The 23,800-nt window shown below is 42.7% G+C and overlaps 1 protein-coding gene across 10 annotated transcripts in view; it reads left to right on the forward strand.

Moving 5' to 3' along the window:
* Positions 1 to 23,800, forward strand: part of LOC118381133 (NXPE family member 3-like) — a 114,520-nt gene that overhangs the window by 85,005 nt on the left and 5,715 nt on the right. Inside the window, exons 1-3 of one of the 10 annotated variants that reach the window (XM_052513104.1) lie at positions 8,886 to 9,187; positions 21,338 to 21,362; positions 21,859 to 21,977. The exons of 3 other annotated variants lie outside the window; for them this stretch is intronic. Coding sequence is in view for 3 of the 7 variants with exons in the window: in XM_052513101.1 (XP_052369061.1) it covers positions 21,353 to 21,362 (10 nt within the window). In the remaining 4 variants the exon portion in view is untranslated. Of the gene's footprint in view, positions 1 to 8,884; positions 9,188 to 21,214; positions 21,363 to 21,858; positions 21,978 to 23,800 lie in introns of those variants that run through there. 6 more of the 10 variants (XM_052513108.1, XM_052513101.1, XM_052513099.1 and 3 more) reach the window with 6 other exon arrangements.

The raw sequence follows: 23,800 nt of genomic DNA on the forward strand, positions 1-23,800 counted from the left end.
AAGGGGCTGAATAATTTTGCACGCCCAATTTTTCAGTTTTTGATTTGTTAAAAAGTTTGAAATATCCAATAAATGTCGTTCCACTTGATGATTGTGTCCCACTTGTTGTTGATTCTTCACAAAAAAATACAGTTTTATATCTTTATGTTTGAAGCCTGAAATGTGGCAAAAGGTCGCAAAGTTCAAGGGGGCCGAATACTTTCGCAAGGCACTGTACATGGTTGGAAAGGGTGCCCAGATCACCACCAGGAAGCAATATGGGCTATGATGGTTTTTCATGATTTTATTATGACATTGTTAATGGAACTTTGAGAGACTGCACTGGGTTCACATGGAAACAATATTTTATGGGTGAAATGTGTTTTAATATACAATGGTACATTTTGTAATGTAATAAAGCAAAATATATGCTACATCTACACGCCGGGCTAAAGTGGGCATTCAGCATGGAAGAGTGGTGCCAAGGAGAAGCACCAGATCTCCAGTGCTCCCCCACAGCCCAGTTCATCTTGTGCCTGCTCCACGGGTCAGTCCGGAGCCTGCAGCGACGGTCTCCAGTCCGGAGGCTCCAGCGATGGTCTCCAGTCAGAGGCCCGCAACGGGGTTCACCAGTCCGGGGCCTGCAGCGAGAGTCCCCAGTCCGGGACCCGCAGCGAGGGTCCTCATTCCAGGGCCCGCATCGAGGGTCCCCAGTCCGGGGCCCGCGGAGAGGGTCCCCAGTCCGGGGTCGGCAACGAGGGTCCCCGCACCAGAGATGCCACCAAAGTGGGAGGAGCCAGAGGTGGAGCGGTCTGTCACGCCCTGACTGTAGAGATCTTTTTTTTCTCTATGTTTGGTTGGTCAGGTTGTGACTCGGGTGGGAAACACTATGTTTTTTATTCCTATGTTTTGGCCGGGTATGGTTCTCAATCACGGACAGCTGTCTTTCGTTGTCTCTGATTGGTAATCATACTTAGGTAGCCTGTTTTGCCACCTTAGTTTTGTGGGATGTTGTTTTTGTTCAGCTCTGTGTAACCTACCAAACGTTACGTTCATTTTCCTTTTGTTGTTTTTAGGTGTTCATTTTTAATAAAGACAAAATGTACGCCTACACGCTGCACCTTGGTCCGATCATTTCGACGAGCATAATAAGTGTAGAGTCACTGGGTCCCAAGGACAAACCTCCCGAACTTGAGTTTGATACCGAACATCATTGCATTGTGTCACATCTGTAAAAACACATTTATAACCGTGCCAATTAAAATACAACTATTGCCTACGTTATAAAGTGATTATGCAATGCATTTACAAGAAACAATCAACTTAAATGGGAAAATATTTTTCAGTAAATATTTTTTTTCTGTAACACCTTCAATTGTGTTTGAGGTGAAACATGTCCACAGTTTTTATCCATATGTTTCCTTTAACATTTCAGATTAGTTTAATGAACTACATATAATACATGATACATAATACATGATAAGCGACTGCTTTCCCAGAGACAGATCAGGCCATCTCCATTTAGAATGCTTTTCACAATCTCCATTAAGGATAGTTTTAGTCCAGAACTAGGGTCTAGGAATTAAGCCATTCATTATTGAAAAAAGTTTGGAATTTCACTTACACATCAAATTGAGAAGTACCACAATCACTCCAGTTTCGATCATCTTGGTGAGTAGCTTTTACACGTCTGGTGCAGTTGTCCTCTGCCCATGAAATGCAAAAATGGCAAGTCTATACTCACAGACCTATCTGATAGGCTGGAGAAAACTAAATCATGCTACACTTCCTGTTAGATTTTCCCACCAACAACCTGGTTGGTTATCTAAGGGACAGATATACATTTATTGGGGGGAGGGGCTGGTCCAAATCAAAGTGTCAGAAAAAAGCACCCCCCTCCCCAAAGTAAAAAATATTTTCAAATGACCCTCCTGTTCTACTGTAAAATAGACTGAACACTCTCCCCTTATAGAATTTACTCAAAATAATGTTTACAACCACAATTAACAATAACTGTGTTTATAAATGTGGATATTGACTTTGCCACTTTAGCTTGCTTTTGTGGCACAGTCCATGCCACGCAGGGCTACGGGCCTGAAGGTTGAGGGTTCACCGACCACCACAGATGTGTTCACTCTCCCTGCCTGTTTCATTACACTACGATCAGAGCCAGCTGCAAACAATGATCAGCGAGAGGGAATCAGATTTTCAACATTTCCATGCTGTATTTATAATTATATAAAATATATGCAATGGATTTTCCACTGACAACTTTATGTGCCAATTCACCACACAACCAATAAACAAAGCTTACCGACTTCGGGCACTTCATTATCATGGTTTTCAGTTTCAACACCATAATAACTAGACTATGGCAATCTCTCGACAAACAGAAAATACATCCCTCCCTACCTTGTAGACTCACCAATTATTGAAGGCTTTGCTTAACAATCTCTGAATGTCATTAAACTTTTTGGTGTTTTGTTTCAGATGTCTCTTTCCATTCATCAATTGGCTGCTGCACAGTTTGGATTGATTGATTGATTGACCTTATTTGTCAGTAAAGAAAATAAAAACATGTTTTGTGTATTGCACAATAAAGTCGGGGACCTATTTCCATTGTGGTCCCCATTTTGTACGTAAATACATCTACAAATACATAGAAACAGACACATTACAGAGATAGAGACAATAAATGCTCAACCTCCAGATGAGAGGGGAGTTCAGGTACAATTCTTACACGTTTGTTTGGCTGGAAGCATAATTCTTAGATGTTTGTGGCTGCTGGTGAACCATGATGTGCAGGCATAATCAAAGTGACACAGGACTAGCCCACTTGCCAGAGTCTTTAGGGTGTCTTTAGCTAGGTTTCCATCCAATTAGTGACAGATTTTCATGTGAATATTTTACAATCTTCATAAAAACAATATGCCATATAAGAAATTTAATTGACATCCATATGCAATCAGATCCAACCTGGCACAGCCAGCGCCATCAATAAATGAGGGATGTTGGCCATATGAGCCACATTTACGTGTCCTTAAAAACAGCCTATAACAAATTACCAAACACTATTCCTTGTGTCCACCTCATTGTTCAGTTGTCAGAGATTTGAGCACTAAATGTATCAGGGCATTGCGTACAAAGGCTTAGGTGTCCACCATGATATTCATATTTTATATATATACATTCACTTAGGTTGGAGTCATTAAAACTTGTTTTTCATCCACTCCATAAATTTCTTGTTAACAAACGCTAGATTTGGCAAGTTGATTAAGACATTTACATTGTGCCTTACACAAGTAATTTTTCCAACAATTGTTTACAGACAGATTATTTCACTTATAATTCACTGTATCATAATTCCAGTGGGTCAGAAGTTAACATATACTAAGTTGACTGTGCCTTTAAACAGTAAACCTCCAATTGACTCAAAGGATGTCAATTATCCTATCAGAAGCTTAAAAAAGCATGACATAATTTTCAGGAATTTTCCAAGCTGTTTAAAGGCACAGTCCACTTAGTGTATGTAATCTGTCTGTAAACAATTGTTGGAAAAATTACTTGTGTCATGCAAAAAGTAGATATCCTAACCGACTTGCCAAAACTATAGTTTGTTAACAAGACATTTGTGGAGTGGTTGAAAAACGAGTTTTAATGACTCCAACCTAAATGTATGTAAACTTCTGACTTCAATTGTACGAAAAAACGAAAAACAGACTATTTTCACGGGACAAGACAAACACACATCCGACTGCTACGCCATCTTGTATTGTGTGTTGAAAGCATGGGGTGCTTCCACACTGGAAGTTCCAGACACTTGTAGAATCCATGTCAAGGCGCATTTAAGCTGTTCTGGTGACTCGCCCAATGCCCTATTAAGACATTTGGTTGGTGTTTCCTTTATTTTGGCAGCTACTTGTGGCATCTGGTTACATGAACACTGGAACAGCTGGATAGGGGAAATGTTTCGAGTCACACAAAAGGGAATATAACATTGTGGATAAACTTTGTAATTACACAATCTCATGTGTACAACATCTTAAGACCTGCATCCCTACACTGAGAGCTTTGACGTTTCTAAAATGACATATTTGGGTGTTTTTTGGAACCTTTGTTTGGGTTTTTTCAGGGCCTCTGTACCACACAATAATGAGGAAGTGATTTGCTATTTGAGGTAAGTTTCTAAAAATTTGAAATGACAAAAAGGTATCTGGACCCTTCTATAACATGCCATTTACATCAAAAATAGACATTTGGTTGTAAAAAATAAATATCTAATCAAATCAAATTTTATAGGTCACAAACACATATTTAACAGATGTTGTTGTGGGGGTAGCGCAGTGCTTGTAAATGCTTGTATCCTTTAAGACGTTGGGTTCCTGAGCAGTCCACTGGTTACTGCCTGTTTAGCCTGACACTTGAGAGCTTTCAGGTAATCAACCCAGTCTACCTTATAGATCCCAGACCACTTCGATATAGGACTTCACAGTGTTGTAGTTAAAACACCGACAAGGGAAACAAGTGCATTTTCAGTCAGATGTTTGCATGATAAAAACAATTCAATGAAACAGGACAAGTTAAAAGGCTGGAAATATATAGCAAATTTACTGTGCAGACCATGGAAACCCATTTCATTAAGATCCCGTTGAACAGTTCTTGTGCTTTACTTCCAGAGGCAGTTTGGAACTCAGAGGTGAGTGTTGCAACCAAGGAGAGACGATTTTTACGCGCTATGCTTTTCAGTATTCGGCAGTCCCGTTCTATGACCTTGTGTAGCCTATCACTTTGCAGGCTGAGCCGTTGTTGCTCCTAGATGTTTCCACTTCACAATAACAGCGCTTACACTTGACCGGGGCAGCTCTAGCAGGGCGGAAACTTGATGAACTGACTTGTTGGAAAGGTGGCATTCTATGACAGTGCCACGTTGAATGTGACTGAGCTCTTCAGTAAAGCCATTCTGCTGCCAATGTTTGTCTATGGAGATTGCATGGCAGTGTGTCAAATTATAGGTAAAACCATTTTATCCGAATCATTTTTATGCCACCAAATAAATTCATATTTTTTAAAATAATATTTCTTTAAGGCAATAATGTCACTTAAATAAGTTAATTTACATAAGAGATTATGCTAAGATCTTACTGAGGAGAGGCAATTAAGATAGGTGGGCTAAGAAGTAGGCCTAGTAAACCATGCAAAAGGCATTATGGTCAAATAGAGATAGATGACATAGCTATGGTATCAATTAGTAGGCCTAAAGCATTCAGCCAACAGATAGTAAGAGAAGCAAGACCCAACCAAATCATGAGAAAACAAAAAGATAATTACTTAACACATTGGAAAGAATTAACAAAAAAACAGAGCAAACTAGAATGCTATTTGGCCCTACACAGAGAGTACACAGCGGCAGAATACCTGACCACTGTGACTGACCCAAAATTAAGGAAAGCTTTGACTATGTACAGACTCAGTGAGCATAGCCTTGCTATTGAGAAAGGCCGCCGTAGGCAGACATGGCTCTCAAGAGAAGACAGGCTATGTGCTCACTGCCCACAAAATGAGGTGGAAACTGAGCTGCACTTCCTAACCTCCTGCCCAATCAATGTAGGACCATATTAGAGATACATATTTCCCCCAGATCACACAGATCCACAAAGAATTCGAAAACAAATCCAATTTTGAAAAAGTCCCATATCTACTGGGTGAAATTCCACAGTGTGCCATCACAGCAGCAAGATTTGTGACCTGTTGCCATGAGAAAAGGGCAACCAGTGAAGAACAAACACCATTGTAAATACAACCCATATTTATGCTTATTTATTTTATCTTGTGTCCTTTAACTATTTGTACATTGTATATATATATATATAATATGACATTTGTAATGTCTTTACTGTTTTGAAACTTCTGTATGTGTAATGTTTACTGTTAATTTTTGTTGTTTTTCACCTTATATATTCACTTTGTATGTTGTCTACCTCACTTGCTTTGGCAATGTTAACACATGTTTCCCATGCCAATAAAGCCCTTGAATTGAATTTAATTGAATTGAAGCACTATAGAACTATAGTCCCAGATACATATCACTGGTCTTTTGATTACACCAACTGCTTATTGGTTGGGAATGGAACAGGAAATGTTGAACTTTATTTTTTTTCAAGCAATCAGGTAATTCTTAGAATTGAAACCAGCCTATATTTCGCTTCACATTAGTCATTTCACTTGGGGACTGTAGACCAACTGTTGTGACAACACATCGAGATGATCAGAATCAACCTTGTTTGGATGTTAGTCAGTCAAATCTGTAAGTACCAGTTTAACCAACGGTCCCATGTACTGTCTTACTGGAGAGAAACATTTAAAACTGATCATATAATGATGTCTGATTGAAAAGCTATGTCTTCAGATTCGGTATGATGCAATTATAATAATATATATATATATTTGTGGGAAATATATGGCAATATATTTGTGGCAATATATTTGTGGGAAATTCAAGTGCAAAGATTAGATCACAATATTTATAATGTATATGTATATATATGATATATATATATTTTAAACAAATTGTCTGAATGAATGGATAACATAGCTGAAAAAAATATGTCTTTCAATTTTTGTGTAGTCCTGTGTCACGTTCTGACCTTTATTTTCTGTGTTTTGTATTTAGTTAGTATGGTCAGGGCGTGAGTTGGGTGGGCAGTCTATGTTTGTTTGTCTAGGTTTTGGGAATTTCTATGTTTCGGCCTAGTATGGTTCTCAATCAGAGGCAGGTGTCATTAGTTGTCTCTGATTGAGAATCATACTTAGGTGGCCTGGGTTTCACTGTGTGTTGGTGGGTGATTGTTCCTGTCTCTGTGTGTGCACCAGATAGGACTGTTTTTGAGTTTTCACATTTCTTGTTTTTGTTAGTTTGTTCATGTGTACCTTAATGTATTAAAAAGTACCATGGACAATTACCACGCCGCGTATTGGTCCTCTGATCCGTTTCGCCTCTCCTCTTCGGAAGAAGAGGAGGAAATTCATTACATCCTGATTCACTCTGAAGAAGTTCCTCTGCAAATTCCACTGACCGCAGCTCAGCTCGGAGAGTCTGTATCTCTTCCATGTTTCTTCTCAGAGACAATTGATTATTTCCAATGACTCTACTGGTACAAGCACACTTCTGGTCAAATGCCCCAAGTTGTGGCAACTGTAGAAAAGACTGTCATTGGACTGGGAGTGACATCGGTTTTCTGTGTGATTGTAATCATTATCCTCATCTTCACCAGAAATACAAAGACATTTTGTGAACATTATCAAGGTGAGTTCTTTGGTATTACAAACTGTAGATGAACACCTAAAACATTTAAAGATTAATACCTAATACTTGTCACCAACTATTGTGCCTCTGTCTTCTACCAATCTTGACCTTTGTTATGTTGATGCTGTTTTTATTCCTGTTAACTGTGAGTGTTGCACAGCATTTTGGACATGACAACACAACCACCGAATGTGATCAGGTATATAAATGCAATTGTTATAATTTTGGCCTGTTTGTAGAAGATGTTTAATATGATACTAGACACTCCAGTTACCTGACAAGTATTATTATTATGACTACATTTATTAATAAAAAAACATTATGATGATTCACAGGATAAAGATTGAGTTACGTTGAATTATGCTGCATTGAATTTATCTGAGAGGAAAACTAAAAGAGGAAGAAAGAAGAGAGAGACACCACAGGAGACTGTGTACTCTGATGTCAGGTGTTCAGACTGGGACTGAACATTGTTTATGTGCAGAGGAATGGATGTAGTTTGGTCAAGAAACTCTTGTTAAGATGTTTATAATGTATTCAGACAGTCATGACATTTGATACACTATAATGTATCATAGAATAAGCTTGTTCTTCTAGGAGTGTTCTCTAACAGAGCACCACTGTTATGGAGCGGCTTGTCCTGTGAGTTAGAGGGCCAGAAACCATTGAGGTCTTTAAATCATGCCGGAAAATCTACCTTTTTAGCTTGGTCTTTAATCTTAATCTGTGATTGTATTGTTATTTTAGACTTCCTTATTGATTCTATATTCTTCTCTTGTATCATATCTCTTGTATCTCAGCCTTTTGTTTAGACATACTGTTTAACTGTGAGCCAACTCAGTTGCCTTGTGCTTATTGTCCACCGTGAGAAGAGAAGGTTGAGGGTTTGATCCCTGGTCAAGTCACACCAATTACTCTAAAAATGGGACTGGATGCCTCTCTGCTTGGCACTCAGTATAAAGGAGATTGATTGGGTTAAGTGTCCTGTCCAGGAGGTGTACTTGTACATCAAGCTGCTTTCCGCTATTGAATATTGAACCTATGAGCAGTTCTGGCTCGGACGAGGATTTCTTACTTAATTACTTTTCTACAGTAAAGTTTGTTGCAATTGAACTGTATTTCAAATACAATTAGAGTTGATCAGCCCCCATTTTAAGTCATTTTTCTCTATTTGAAATAATGTATAATTGTATTATGGTTCTATTTGGATTGTTTTAATCCTTTTTCCAAAATGTAGAATTGTTGTGATATTTACTGTAACCCATGAAACAAACAATAAGATAGCATACCTTCTTAAACATAATATAATAATAATAATTATTATTATTAAACATTGTATATAATGTAGGTTAATTACATTTTACTGTATTTCTTGAGTTCCAACAGCATGTTTATGTCACAGTGGAATGAAGAGATTTGGGAGACAGGCGCAGGAATACATAATCGTTTTTTTAAATCAGAGGTGTGGACTCGAGTCACATGACTTGGACCCAAGTCAGACTCGAGTCACAAATATGATTTGCAACTCGACTTTGACTTTAACACCAATGATTCATGACTTAACTTGGACTTTAGCCCTTTGACTCGAACTGACTTGATACTCTCCACAAGCTCAACTATAAAAAATTATGCTAATGATGCAGCACATCAACTCTTCATTTAACGGATAACAGTTTGAATCGGACAGCAGCCAATCAAATTGTGCCAGCTGAGAAAAAGTTGCAGGTGGCAATGCAGAGGAATGTCAGTGGGTGAATTCAGTCGGAAATTATTATTTTCGGATATGAAGACTATACTATAGTCAACAAAAAACAGATTGCAACTGGCAAAACATGCGGGAAGAAAATTAGACGGAGACGCAACATCTTCCAACTTGGTTCGACATTTGAAGCTGCACAAAGAACGGTAAGTCGTGGCTAATATAGCCGACAGCTATATATAACTTTGCTTGTATAGCATGTAGGCTAAGTAACATTAAGTCAATGAGCCTCCACACAGTCAGTCAGTCCGGGAACGTGATCATTGCACCCAAGATTGAGCTACAACTGGCTAGGCAGTTTGTAGCCTAAATCCTGCCTGATGTTACTGCTGATGCTACTGCGAAAGTCAATCGCTATGATGCAGTCTTTCTCATGGCTACCCATGTATTTCCATGGAAATATGTTTATTTGGAAAGTAATAAATATATTTTTTAAGCATTCAGGATTTGCGTAAATGTAGTATACTATTACTCGTTAAAAATATTAAATGGTATTACATTGTGTTTGAGTGCATTATGACTTGCTTAGGACTCGAAACTCAAAGTTTCGAGTCTTGCCTGTATTGACTTGGGACTTGAGTGCTAAGACTGCATACTTACTTGTGACTTGTAAAAAAATGACTTGGTCCCACCTCTGGTTTTTATTGTACCCAAATTACAGCATACCGTGTAAAGGCATGGGGACGAAGACTAAACAAACACAAAAGAAAACAAAGGGTAGAAACCCAAACAAAAGAGTGAGGAGTACCTCGAATAAATAACACAAGCGCACAATGATTAACACACAGGACGAGACCCGTAATCATCTGCGCAATCCACCGTGGCACGAAAGCCAAAACACACATAGAACAGGTACTCACAAGAAACAACGGACATTTGAACAATAATTGACCGCCCAATGGAAACCAAAGACACACTTATGCAAGCACTAATCAGTGGGAATAGGTGACAGGTGTGCGTAATGAAAGTTCCGGAGAGATCCGTGACAGTTTATAGCTATAATGTACCAGAATTTAGGTACCTGTAGGTCTATATCGAATCATCTAACCAACTTTATCGTCTGATTCATCACATTATTTAGAATGGAGCTTTTAATAATGGTACAAAGGTTGATTTACACAACTGTCATCAAAGATCTTCTCTCTGAAATGGATTACTCATTAAACATACTTGCATTTACACTTAATTTCTGAAATAATCAAAGAAACAAAATAGCACAACTCTGGGAATTACACCCCTTTAAACTATAGAAAACAAACTGTGATCGATGTCTGTAAAAAAATATTTGCTTGTTTCTGTGATGTTGCAACTTCCAATAGTTGAACAACAGGATACTCCCCCAATTCTTTCATTTATTTCTCCTGGTTCCAGTTGTCTTGGTGGTAAAGGTCACTCCAGTGTATTGGAGCCGGTCACCACTGAATCCCTGGGCAGAAACATGGAGAAAAAAACAATTCCTAAGATAAGTGAATAATGTCCAAAAGACTTGATGTTGATCATGAAGTAAAATAGTTGTCACATACTTTTTTGTAAGCTAGTATTTGTACCTGTTGACCCAACTGGTCAGCACTGAGAATGGCATCACAGATTTGTTGAGATGTGCCATCTGTTTCCATTGCAGAGTTAATTGAAATTATTAGAAAATATATTTTTTTAAATCATAAAATTAACAACATAGTGTGATTTATCCAGACACAGCTGGATTAGTAAAAGTGCACATGAGAGAAAAAAGTACCAAGAATGGAGTCTGCATAACAGTATGGTACCTGCATACCAGAATGGTGCCTGCATAACAGAATGGTGCCTGCATAACGGTATGGTGCCTGCATAACGGTATGGTGCCTGCATAACACTATGGTGCCTGCATAACACTATGGTGCCTGCATAACACTATGGTGCCTGCATAACGGTATGGTGCCTGCATAACGATATGGTGCCTGCATAACACTATGGTGCCTGCATAACACTATGGTGCCTGCATAACACTATGGTGCCTGCATAACACTATGGTGCCTGCATAACGGTATGGTGCCTGCATAACACTATGGTGCCTGCATAACACTATGGTGCCTGCATAACACTATGGTGCCTGCATAACACTATGGTGCCTGCATAACGATATGGTGCCTGCATAACACTATGGTGCCTGCATAACACTATGGTGCCTGCATAACGGTATGGTGCCTGCATAACGATATGGTGCCTGCATAACAGAATGGTGCCTGCATAATGGTATGGTGCCTGCATAACGGTATGGTGCCTGCATAACGGTATGGTGCCTGCATAACACTATGGTGCCTGCATAACACTAGGGTGCCTGCATAACACTATGGTGCCTGCATAACGATATGGTGCCTGCATAACACTATGGTGCCTGCATAACACTATGGTGCCTGCATAACACTATGGTGCCTGCATAACACTATGGTGCCTGCATAACGGTATGGTGCCTGCATAACACTATGGTGCCTGCATAACACTATGGTGCCTGCATAACGATATGGTGCCTGCATAACGGTATGGTGCCAGCATAACAGTAGCCTGCCAGCATAACAGTATGTTGGAAATGTGTGAGCAAGTTGACACTGACACAATGTCAGAGATATATAAAGATAAACGGGAAATTAGAGCACTTGACTTGTAACCAGCTCACACTCTTTGAATAGCTGCTCTGAGCTTATTGTCTCTAGACTGGTTGCTGAGGACACTAATAAATCACAAACATTTATTAGACTACAGGATAATTTTCAAACAAGTAAGTATTTCTTCCAACCAAATTGTGTACATAGGAATTACATTATTTTAAAAACGAAATGGTCCAACTGTGAATAGTCTCCCAACATGATGCTTTGTTTAAAATTCAATGTTTCATGTAGTCAAAAAATGTCAAATTATAGCACCAGTTTAATACTCATAATTTGTTTCCTTTTGACTTGAGTGGATGAAGAACAGTAAAACAGCATTCAGCATTAATGCTCCACACAGACCAATACGAACTGGAACCAGCGCATTACAGTCCATCCCAACTACAAATACATGGGGAACTCAATAACAATACAATGAAAACAGCTTTTTATGATCTAATAACAAAATAATAATAATGAACAACAGGAACTTATGTCCAACCTTTTGCGGTCAAAAAGTACCCATGACATCCAGTTTTGTTCTGTCACTGAAAAGGATCTCACCATGTGTGGCCACAGCACAGTAGTAAGTCCCAGCATCAGAGGGGCTGAGGTTGTTCTTGGAGAGGCTGAAGACACAGCTATGTGTAGGAGAGGGAGTTTAGGGCTCTTCTTACACTCATCACTCCTGTTCCCAGGGGTGTAAATGACTCCTGGATGAGATTCTCCTGATCTCGCTCTGAACCAGTACACACTGTGTTCTCCTGTACAGGTCTCAGAGAGACCTGTGCACTCCTGGGTGGAATGGGTTAGACACTGACCTCTGTACCACGGTCTTGTAATCAGACATCTGGTGACTCTTACCTAAACGGTACATTTATGGTTTCATATAAAACAACCTGAAACAAAACTTTCTTAAATGCACATGAATGTTAAAACCACACAGACACATAAAAAACATATGAAGATGTAAGATCCCTGAACTAAAGACCATTAATAACTTCTCATTACCTTCTAATACATACAACTCTCCTTCCGTGGCCTCCAACTGCTCTTAAACGCAAGTAAAACTAAATGCATGCTATTCAATCGATCACTGCCCGCACCTGCTCGCCCGTCCAGCATCACTACTCTGGACGGCTCTGACTTAGAATACGTGGACAACTACAAATACCTGGGTGTCTGGTTAGACTCCTGTGTCTAGGGCTCCTGTGCTACCACCGAAGCATACTCCTGGGCCAAAATATCGGCCTGCTAGCTACCTGGAGCTTCTTGGAACCCTACTAAGAGGCAAAAACAGACTTACCCCCATCGCGACGTCCCCCCAAAGGCTAACTTTCTAGCCCCCGCTATCTGCTTGCTTGCTAACCCGGTCTGCTAACTGCTACACTGCCAAGCCCTGGTCTGCTAACTGCTTGCTTGCCTGCCCGGTCTGCTAACTGCTAGCCCTTGCTAACTGCTTGCTTGCTAACCCGGTCTGCTAACTGCTAGCCCATGCTAACTGCTTGCTTGCTAACCTGCTAACTGCTAGCTGCTAGCTTGCCCTGGTCTACTAGCTGCTAGCTTGTTTTGCTCCGGCCTACTAACTGTTAGGTTGTTAGCCTGCTAACTGTCTGAATCGCCGTGTCCCCAGCCAGCCCAACCACTCATTGGACCCATATGTTCACTTGGCTACACATGCCTCTCTCTAATATAAATATGCCTTGTCCATTACTGTTCTGGTTAGTGATTTTATTTTATTTTTCTTATTTTTTTTCACCCCTTTTCCTCCCCAATTTCGTGGTATCCAATTGTTTTAGTAGCTACTATCTTGTCTCATTGCTACAACTCCCGTACGGGCTCGGGAGAGACAAAGGTTGAAAGTCATGCGTCCTCCGATACACAACCCAACCAAGCCGCACTGCTTCTTAACACAGCGCCATCCAACCCGGAAGCCAACCGCACCAATGTGTCGGAGGAAACACCGTGCACCTGGCAACCTTGGTTAGCGCGCACTGCGCCCGGCCCGCCACAGGAGTCGCTGGTGCGCGATGAGACAAGGATATTTTACCACTATTTTAGGCACCCGGATCTATCAAGCTAGTTTGTTTATGGTGTGTATTCTCTCCTTCGTTTTCTCCTTTGTGGAAACGTTGTCTATAGCTTTGACTCTCGATCAGATACCATGTCTCACCCTTACAACTATAAGCCATTACCCAGGGGTCGTAAATCCCTAGTTAACCTCCTATTTCATATTGCCTCATAGGACTTTTAAAGTACACCGATATCTTGTCTCACTTCGCTATATTAGGCTTCCCTCCTGGATCCTCTTGTCTATAGATTTGGCTTTTATCCCATTCCTCTAGATTTTGGTTTCCCTCTCTTCCTCATTTGGACTGCATGTCCCGTCTTAATAACGCCTCTGGCCTCCAAGGCACCCGGATCTATCAAGCTAGTTTATTTATGGTGTGCACGGTACCCCAGGTTATCTTGAACCTGCCAGGGTTATAAAAAACCCAGTGTATATCGGTCATACACAAGTCATTGGATCTGTTTGGAATAGCAAAGCTCCTATTCTTGATAAATTCAAAACCTTTTAGAACATCAAATCAACTTAAATCATTCCGCCCAGAATCGAGAATATAGGCTACTGACTTTGTCGCCGACTGGAAAAAAATCAATGTTCGTTGGATCCAGTCACCGTCTGTAATGAGTTTCCTCCTCTTCTTCCGAAGAGGAGAGGCGAAACGGATCAGAGGACCAATACGCGGCGTGGTAATTTTCCATGGTACTTCTTTAATGCTTTAAGGTACACATGAACAAACTAACAAAACAAGAAAATGTGAAAACTCAAATTACAGTCCTATCTGGTGCACACACAGAGACAGGAAACAATCACCCACAAACACACAGTGAAACCCAGGCCACCTAAGTATGATTCTCAATCAGAGACAACTAATGACACCTGCCTCTGATTGAGAACCATACTAGGCCGAAACATAGAAATTCCCAAAACCTAGACAAACAAACATAGACTACCCACCCAACTCACGCCCTGACCATACTAACTAAACACAAAACACAGAAAATAAAGGTCAGAACGTGACAGTACCCCCCCCCCAAAGGTGCGGACTCCGGCCGCAAAACCTTGACCTATAGGGGAGGGTCTGGGTGGGCGTCTGTCCGCGGTGGCGGTTCTGGCGCGGGACGCGGACCCCACTTCACCCTTGTCTTTGTCCGCCTTATTTTCCGCCTCCGTGGCCTCCGCCTCCGTGGCTTTCTCACCATGGCAACCCCTCTCAATGACCCCACTGGACAGAGGGGCAGCTCGGGACAGAGGGGCAGAAGCTCTGGACAGAGGGACAGGGGCTCTGGACAGAGGGACAGGGGCTCTAAACAGAGGGACAGGGGCTCTAGACAGAGGGACAGGGGTTCTGGCCAGAGGGACAGGGGCTCTGGACAGAGGGACAGGGGCTCTGGCGCCTCTGGGCTGAGGGGCTCTGGCGCCTCTGGGCTGAGGGGCTCTGGCGCCTCTGGGCTGAGGGGCTCCGGCAGCGGTGCCGGACAGGCGGGAGGCTCCGGCAGCGGCGCCGGACAGGAGGGACGCTCCGGCAGCGGCGCCAGACAGGCGGGACGCTCCGGCAGCGGCGCCAGACAGGCGGGACGCTCCAGCAGCGGCGCCGGACAGGCGGGACGCTCCGGCAGCAGCGCCGGACAGGCGGGAGGCTCCGGCAGCAGCGCCGGACAGGCGGGAGGCTCCGGCAGCAGCGCCGGACAGGCGGGAGGCTCCGGCAGCAGCGCCGGACAGGCGGGAGGCTCCGGCAGCGGCGCCGGACAGGCGAGAGGCTCCGGCAGCGGCGCCGGACAGGCGGGAGGCTCCGGACAGGCGGGAGGCTCCGGCAGCGGCGCCGGACAGGCGGGAGGCTCCGGCAGCGGCGCCGGACAGGCGGGAGGCTCCGGCAGCGGCGCCGGACAGGCGGGAGGCTCCGGCAGCGGCGCCAGACAGGCGGGACGCTCCAGCAGCGGCGCCGGACAGGCGGGACGCTCCGGCAGCAGCGCCGGACAGGCGGGAGGCTCCGGCAGCGGCGCCGGACAGGCGGGAGGCTCCGCAGCGGCGCCGGACAGGCGGGAGGCTCCGGCAGCGGCGCCGGACAGGCGGGAGCACCTGCAGAGAGGAAACAGAGAGACAGCCTGGTGCGTGGAGCTGCTACAGGAGGCAGCGGCGCCGGACAGGCGGGACGCTCCAGCAGCGGCGCCGGACAGGCGGGAGGCTCCGGCAGCGGCGCCGGACAGGCGGGAGGCTCCGGCAGTGGCGCCGGACAGGCGGGAGGCTCCGGCAGCGGCGCCGGACAGGCGGGAGGCTCCGGACAGGCGGGAGGCTCCGGCAGCGGCGCCGGACAGGCGGGAGGCTCCGGCAGCGGCGCCGGACAGGCGGGAGGCTCCGGCAGCGGCGCCGGACAGGCGGAACGCTCCGGCAGCGGCGCCGGACAGGCGGGAGCACCTGCAGGGAGAAGACTGAGAGACAGCCTGGTGCGTGGGGCTGCCACAGGAACTACCAGGCTGGGGAGACTTTCAGGAGGCTTGGTGTTAGGAGGAGCCTGAAAGACCGGGCTGTGGGGGAGCACTGGAGCTCTGGTGCGCAACCTTGGCACCATTTCCCCAGGCTGGACAACTACTCGAGCCCGGACCCTCAAGAGTGCAGGCACAGGTTGAACCGGGCTGTGGGTAAGCACGGGAGATCTAGTGCTTACTACACGCACCTCTCCCCTAGGCTCCACTCCCACAGTTGCCCGGTACGAGCGGAGCGCAGGCAGAGGACGCACTGCACCCTCCCAGCGCCCCGGAGACACAGCACGCAGAGCCGGCGCAGGATAACCTGGACCAAGACTGCGTACCGGCGACCAGACCCGCTGAGCAGGCACCATACGCCCTGGCTCAATGCCCACACTCGCATGGCACTCTCGGGGGCTGCCCTATAGCGCACCGGGCTATGGACACGCACTGGCGACACCGTGCGCTCAACCGCATAACACGGTGCCTGACCAGTAATGCGCTGCTCATAATAAGCACGAGGAGTGAGCTCAGGTCTGCTACCTGGCTTAGTATCACACCTCGTGTGCCCCCCAAAAAAAAAAAATTTGGGGCTGCCTCTCGTACCTGTCGCACTGCCGTGCTGGCTTCGCCAACCTCATTCTCCTGTAACCTTCCTTGCATTGCTCCATCGAATCCCAGGCGGGCTCCGGCACTCTCCCTGGGTCGACCGCCCACCTATCTATCTCCTCCCAAGTTGTGTAGTCCAGATTCAGCTCTGATGCTTGCCGCTGTTGTTGCTGCTGCTGCTGCTGTCGTCGCTGTCCTTTACCACGCCGCTTGGTCCGATTGTGGTGGGTGATTCTGTAATGAGTTTCCTCCTCTTCTTCCGAAGAGGAGAGGCGAAACGGATCAGAGGACCAATACGCGGCGTGGTAATTTTCCATGGTACTTCTTTAATGCTTTAAGGTACACATGAACAAACTAACAAAACAAGAAAATGTGAAAACTCAAATTACAGTCCTATCTGGTGCACACACAGAGACAGGAAACAATCACCCACAAACACACAGTGAAACCCAGGCCACCTAAGTATGATTCTCAATCAGAGACAACTAATGACACCTGCCTCTGATTGAGAACCATACTAGGCCGAAACATAGAAATTCCCAAAACCTAGACAAACAAACATAGACTACCCACCCAACTCACGCCCTGACCATACTAACTAAACACAAAACACAGAAAATAAAGGTCAGAACGTGACACCGTCCCTGTCGGTCTGGGGTGTACACCGGTCTGGTCTTTAACCTCAACTCAGAGGCCAGGTCTTAAATAACGGGACCAGACCCGCTCGTGCACGATTTTCGGCATACAACAGTCAGATGACAGAGACGGGTATTTTAGATCCCGGTTTCGAAGGACCAATTGTTACTGGACTTAAATTCCTACATGTTTTAATACCCAATTAAATGCAACACTCTGTTCACTCCTAAGAACTTGTAAGACTCTTATTTGCATAAAATGGACAGAGACCAGTCTCAAAATCAATCAGCATGTAATGAATTTCCTCCTCTTCTTCTGAAGAGGAGAGGCGAAACGGATCAGAGGACCAATACGCGGCGTGGTAAGTGTCCATGGTTCTTTTTAATACGTTTAAGGTACACATGAACAACTGACTACAAAAAACAAGAAATGTGCAAACTCAAAACAGTCCTATCTGGTACAAAGACAGAGACAGGAACAATCACCCACAAACACACAGTGAAACCCAGGCGACCTAAGTATGATTCTCAATCAGAGACAACTAATGACACCTGCCTCTGATTGAGAACCATACTAGGCCGAAACATAGAAATACCCAAATCATAGAAAAACAAACATAGACTGCCCACCCAACTCACGCCCTGACCATACTAACTAAATACAAAACACAGGAAATAAAGGTCAGAACGTGACACAGCAGCGTTTATTCTCGAGAGTACTGAACATGAAACATTTTACAACAGGTTATAAACTGAAAATGACGTCATTAGTTTTCGAACTGTCCCATCTCATGTCCACTCCAGTACAATGGCTGTATAGTTCTCAAGCCTTCCAACATCGTCTCTCCTAATTTGGATAATTTATGACCGAGCCAAGGGCTGCCTGTGTAGATAAGCATTCTAGCCAGTCTGACGATAAGTTCATTCATTTCTACCAAGGAACAAGACAGTCATTGTTCTAATTCTTGATTATATTTACACACATTATATTCAGTACTAGGATTAAAAGAAAATTCATACATCTATAGAGTAACATAATAGTATTCTGATTAGTCAGTCCTGATTGAAATGTATACATAATTAGTCATTATTGATTAAAAAAAATCCCTTAACAGGCGTTCTGCATTAGCATCGAATAGCCCCCGTGATATGCAACTTTTCAGGGAAGTTAGGAACAAATATACACAGGCAGTTAGAAAAGCTAAGGCAAGCTTTTTCAAACAGAAATTTGCATCCTGTAGTACTAACTCAAAAAAGTACTAACTCAAAAAAGTTCCATGGAGAATAAGAGCACCTCCTCCCAGCTGCCCACTGAGGCTAGGAAACACTGTCACCACCGATAAATCCACTATAATTGAGAATTTCAATAAGGATTTCTCTACGGCTGGCCATGCTTTCCACATGGCTACCCCTACCCCGGTCAACTGCCCGGCACCCTCCACAGCAACCCGCCAAAGAGCCCCTAGTTGAAGTGTACCTATGATGAAAATTACAGGCCTCTTTCATCTTTTTAAGTGGGAGAACTTGCACAATTGGTGGCTGACTAAATACTTTTTTGCCCCATTGTATTTATAAAAAAACATGAAGGTTCACAGGATCAAGATGGAGTTACGTGAACTATGCTGCATTGAATTTATCTGAGAGGAAAACTAAAAGAGGAAGAAAGAAGAGAGACACCACAGGAGACTGTGTACTCTGATGTCAGGTGTTCAGACTGGGACTGAACTTTGTTCATGTGCAGAGGAATGGGTCTATTTTGGTCAATAAACTCTTATTAGTATATATGTATATAATGTATCCAGACAGTCATGACATTTTAGCCTTGCTGATACTATAATGTATCATAGAATAAACTTGTTCTTCTAGGAGTGTTCTCTGTCAGAGCACCACTGTTATGGAATGGCTTGTCATGTGAGGTTGAGGGCCAGAAACCATTGAGGTCTTTAAATCATGCAGGAATACCTATCTTTTTTGCTTGGCCTTTAATCTTAGTCTTTGATTGTATTGCTTTTTTAGACTTCCTTGGTGATTATATATACTTCTCTTGTATCATATATCTTGTATGTCAGCCTTTAGTTTAGACATACTGTTTAACCATGAGCCAACTCAGTGGCCTTGTGTTTATTGTCTACCGTGAGATTAGAAGGTTGAGGGTTGGATCCCCGAATGAGTCATGTGAATTACTCTAAACATGGGAATGAATGCCTCTCTGCTTGGCACTCAATATAAAGGAGATGGATTGGGTTAAGTGTCCTATCCAGGAGGTGTACTTGTACATCAATGTCACGACTTCAACCGAAGTCGGCTCCACTCCTTGTTCGGGTGGCGATCGGCATCACCGGCTTTCTAGCCATCGCTGCTCCATTTCTCATATGTCCATTTGTTTTGTCTTGTTCCATTACACACCTGATTTTCATTCCACAATCACACTGCATGTATTTAGTCCTCTGTTCTCCATGTCTTTGTGTGTAATTGTTTGTTATGTGGATAGTCAGGCTCCATACTTTTGCTATGTTCTGTGTTTTTGGCACGTTATTGTTTTTATGTGCTGTCATTTTTGGACCGGAATTGAAGTGCGCCTGTTTAACTTCATATGGCTGCAGGGGCAGTATTGAGTAGCTTGGATGAAAAGGTGCCCATTGTAAACGGCCAGCTCCTCAGTCTCAGTTGCTAAGATATGCATATTTTTATTAGTATTGGATAGAAAACACTAAAGTTTCCAAAACTGTCAAAATATTGTCTGTGAGTATAACAGAACTGATATTGCAGGCGAAACCCTGAGGAAAATCAAAACAGGAAGTGGCTTCTATTTTTCCATGTTCCATAGCCTACCTTTGCTGGATTTAAAGGGATTTGAACCAGATTCATTTTCCTATCGCTTCCTCAAGGTGTCAACAGTCTTCATAGTTTCAGGCTTTTATTTTGAAAAATGAGCCAGAACGATGACATCGCGGCCACATGAGGTACATTTGGCATCCAGTTTTGTTCCGTTGCCGACCAGGATCTCACCACATGTGGCCACAGCACAGTAGTAAGTCCCAGCATCAGAGGGGCTGAGGTTGTTCTTGGAGAGGCTGTAGACACAGCTATGTGTAGGAGAGGGAGTTTCAGGGCTCTTGGAACAAGAGGTGTTAATGAATCCTGGATGGGATTCTCCTGATCTGGCTCTGAACCAGCACACACTGTGTTCTCCTGTACAGGTCTCAGAGAGTACTGTACACTGCAGAGTCACAGAGTGTCCTGGATGGACTGGGTCAGACACTGGCCTCTGCACCACGGTATGATAGTGTGACCTTTGGTGATTCTTACCTAAATGGGATCCATGTTTCGATTCTCTAATATATCACGTGCTTCAAAGATTCTAAGAGTTCAGTTTTGTCAGCTAATTCTACACATTAATGAGGGTTTTTATTTTGTAATAACACATATGCTACTACTGGCATTCAAACAATTCACACTACACAGTGGGTACAATGCGAGCTGTGTGAATAACATGTAAATGTACTAATGTTAATAGTATTTAGATACTATGATTACCTTTCAATAGTAAAAGAGTCCCAGTGATAAAGTTGACTTCATAGGCTGTTCTCACTGCACAATAGTAAACGGCTTCATCTGTTGGGTCCGTGTTTGTAATAGCAAGTCGATACATCCCATCAGCATCAGCCTTCTCCACATTGAAACGCGAATGGTTAAAGTTCTTGTGCCATACAGGCTGTAGAAAAGGCCCATGGAGTTGGTGGAATAACCCTTTAATTCATTGCCATTTACTCAGCTGGGCCAGGGGCGCTTTAATTAGGTCAGGTGGAAATGTCCGACAGATCTCAACTCCATAAAAGGAGGAAATTGCCATCGCCTGATCTCGCTGCTTTCTCTTCCTTAACTCCATCTGATCCAGAAGTTCTGTGCGTCCATGAATCCACGTAAGTCCACCGACTATGTTGCCTTTCATCTGAATTATTGTTAATAGTTATTGCATCTTGGAGCGCAGCTTCAAACATATTATGTAATGTGAATTGTCAATGATCACGGACCTACGGATCCTCATAGGCCAATTATGCAATCGATACGGTTCATGTGTATTGAAATTAATTATATGTACACATGAAGACAATTGAAAGAGTGAAATGAGAAACGTCATTGTTTGCTAACTGATTGACTTTGATAATGGGGATTATAGATTGTATCACCATTAACTGTTTGTATTCTTTCATAATTTATGATAAATAGTTACGAGCCTAAATGACTCGCGGATGATTACTATTGACTTCTTAATGAACTTGACTGCTGAATTCCCTAAATTATGTTAATAATGAATGATATGATTTGATCTTTGATTATGAATTTGATTGGATACATGTTGTTTCCTTTGTGATGAAGAACAGACTACTCAGTAAATATACCACTTTATGGTTAAAGGGATTCCTGCCTCAGTCTCATCCATTCCTCTGTCACCTGACACGTGACCACCTGTTCACCTTCACTGTCAGTCATCCTACCTGTCCAGCTACCCACGCAGATTCCACTGACCTTTCAAGGTATAATAATACCTGGTGAATAAATGATACTTTGGAGAGTGGAACCAGAGTTAATGAAAAATTGTAACATTTAACGTATGATCTGGAGCGTTTTTCTAAGATTAGTTTGCTTATTTACACTGCTTATCCATTGAAGGTATTGTAACTGTTTAGGGCTTTTATTAACCACCCAGATGAATCAATTATCAAAGTACGCCATAGCCTAATTTTACATGGAATTATAGAAATCAGTAAGCCTACCTCTTTATATTTTTGATACCTACAATGTTCATTATTTGTTGGTCTTGTTACCTAAAAAGTGAATGTAGCCTACATTAGACCTGTTTCCATTGACACAGGTTTATTCGACAAAAGCAATGTCGCAAAAAAAACCATTACGTCTTATAGAAGCGGCAGATACAGGAGAAACCTTCTAAAGATCGGACACATTTTTATTCGTTCCACAGGGTGAATTTAGTTTTGTATAACTTTCTTTATTGCGACAAATGTTGATGGAAATTGTGTTTTCGAAAAAAGGGTCATTAACGAATCATTTGAATGTAGCTACGTTGGGCACGTTGTCACCGTGTAACTGTAACGTTCCACTTCACATTTAATCTTTAAATGCCTACTGCTTGCAAAATAGACATTCAACTATTAATGTTTATTTGCAGGACACAAATGCCGGAATTGCTTCGCCTTACTTTTGTGGTTGTCTGGCAAGTTTAACCATCCACTTGTTTCCGATCTACAGGAGTGCACGTTTCACCATGGCACGGACCGTAGCGATACGTTGGCACATTATAAATATTAGAATATGACAAACATTACTAAATTATTGCATTATATCTGTTCGGGCCTTATAGGGCTACCGTAGACATGAAACCGTGCCATTGGCCTAAATGTGTAATGGGAACACTTCGATCACCTCATTATTTTTCGACACTATAGTTTTTTGCAAATATAAGAGCTCTGAAGTGTTACAATTGTAATCAATCAAGAGCGTTGAAATCATACCTTGAAAGAACTGTCTCATCTGTAATGATATCAGAGCTGTATATTCCACATCAGTCAATCAGCCACTGAAATAGCCGCCTAGTTAACATTTCAATTATTTTCAATCACCATATTTGTCACTTTCGTCCTAAATAGGCCTGTATGTTCACCTACAATTTAATTGATGAATGAATTGTATGTATTTTATTGCACCGATAAAAGACAGCTATTGCGACACAAAGATGGCTAAATGGAAATGCACCGTAGATGACTGGCAATTGTCGAATAACATTTTCTACGTGTGACTTCTCTAAATGTCGTCAAAACAAATCAATGGACAAATTCATGGAAACTTATTTTTTTCGAGTAATTTAATATTATTGCAAAATAACAATTATGGTGGCTTAGTCTTCACTAAAGCAGTGTCATTATCAGACCTATATGACTATTGGGTTAATATATCGAATGCATCATTGTTTTCATTATAATTATTTACTTCAGCAGGCCTATATGAATTGTCACTCATGGTTGTTCAGCCCATATACATAAGAGCCAAGTGACCGTTTAAGGTATTTCGTACACTTTGTATTTTGGTGATCAATAAGGAAAAACACCACTCTTGGATTGAATACGAATTTTAATAAGAACAAACTCTCGGATAGCCTGTAAACACCTTTGGATTATTTGCTGACTATTTATGATGCTCTAGTTTGATTTAACTACAGCGTTTGACTGTCAGAAGTAGAACGCTTTGGCTGTAACACATGTCAAAGCGTCATGTATCCAAACAAACCCAGCATAAAGTGTTTGAACATCATCTTTCATTATGACATGGTGGTTGCCTACTA

The sequence above is a fragment of the Oncorhynchus keta genome, chromosome 4 (genome assembly GCF_023373465.1).
Source record: "Oncorhynchus keta strain PuntledgeMale-10-30-2019 chromosome 4, Oket_V2, whole genome shotgun sequence".
Lineage (NCBI taxonomy): Eukaryota > Metazoa > Chordata > Actinopteri > Salmoniformes > Salmonidae > Oncorhynchus > Oncorhynchus keta.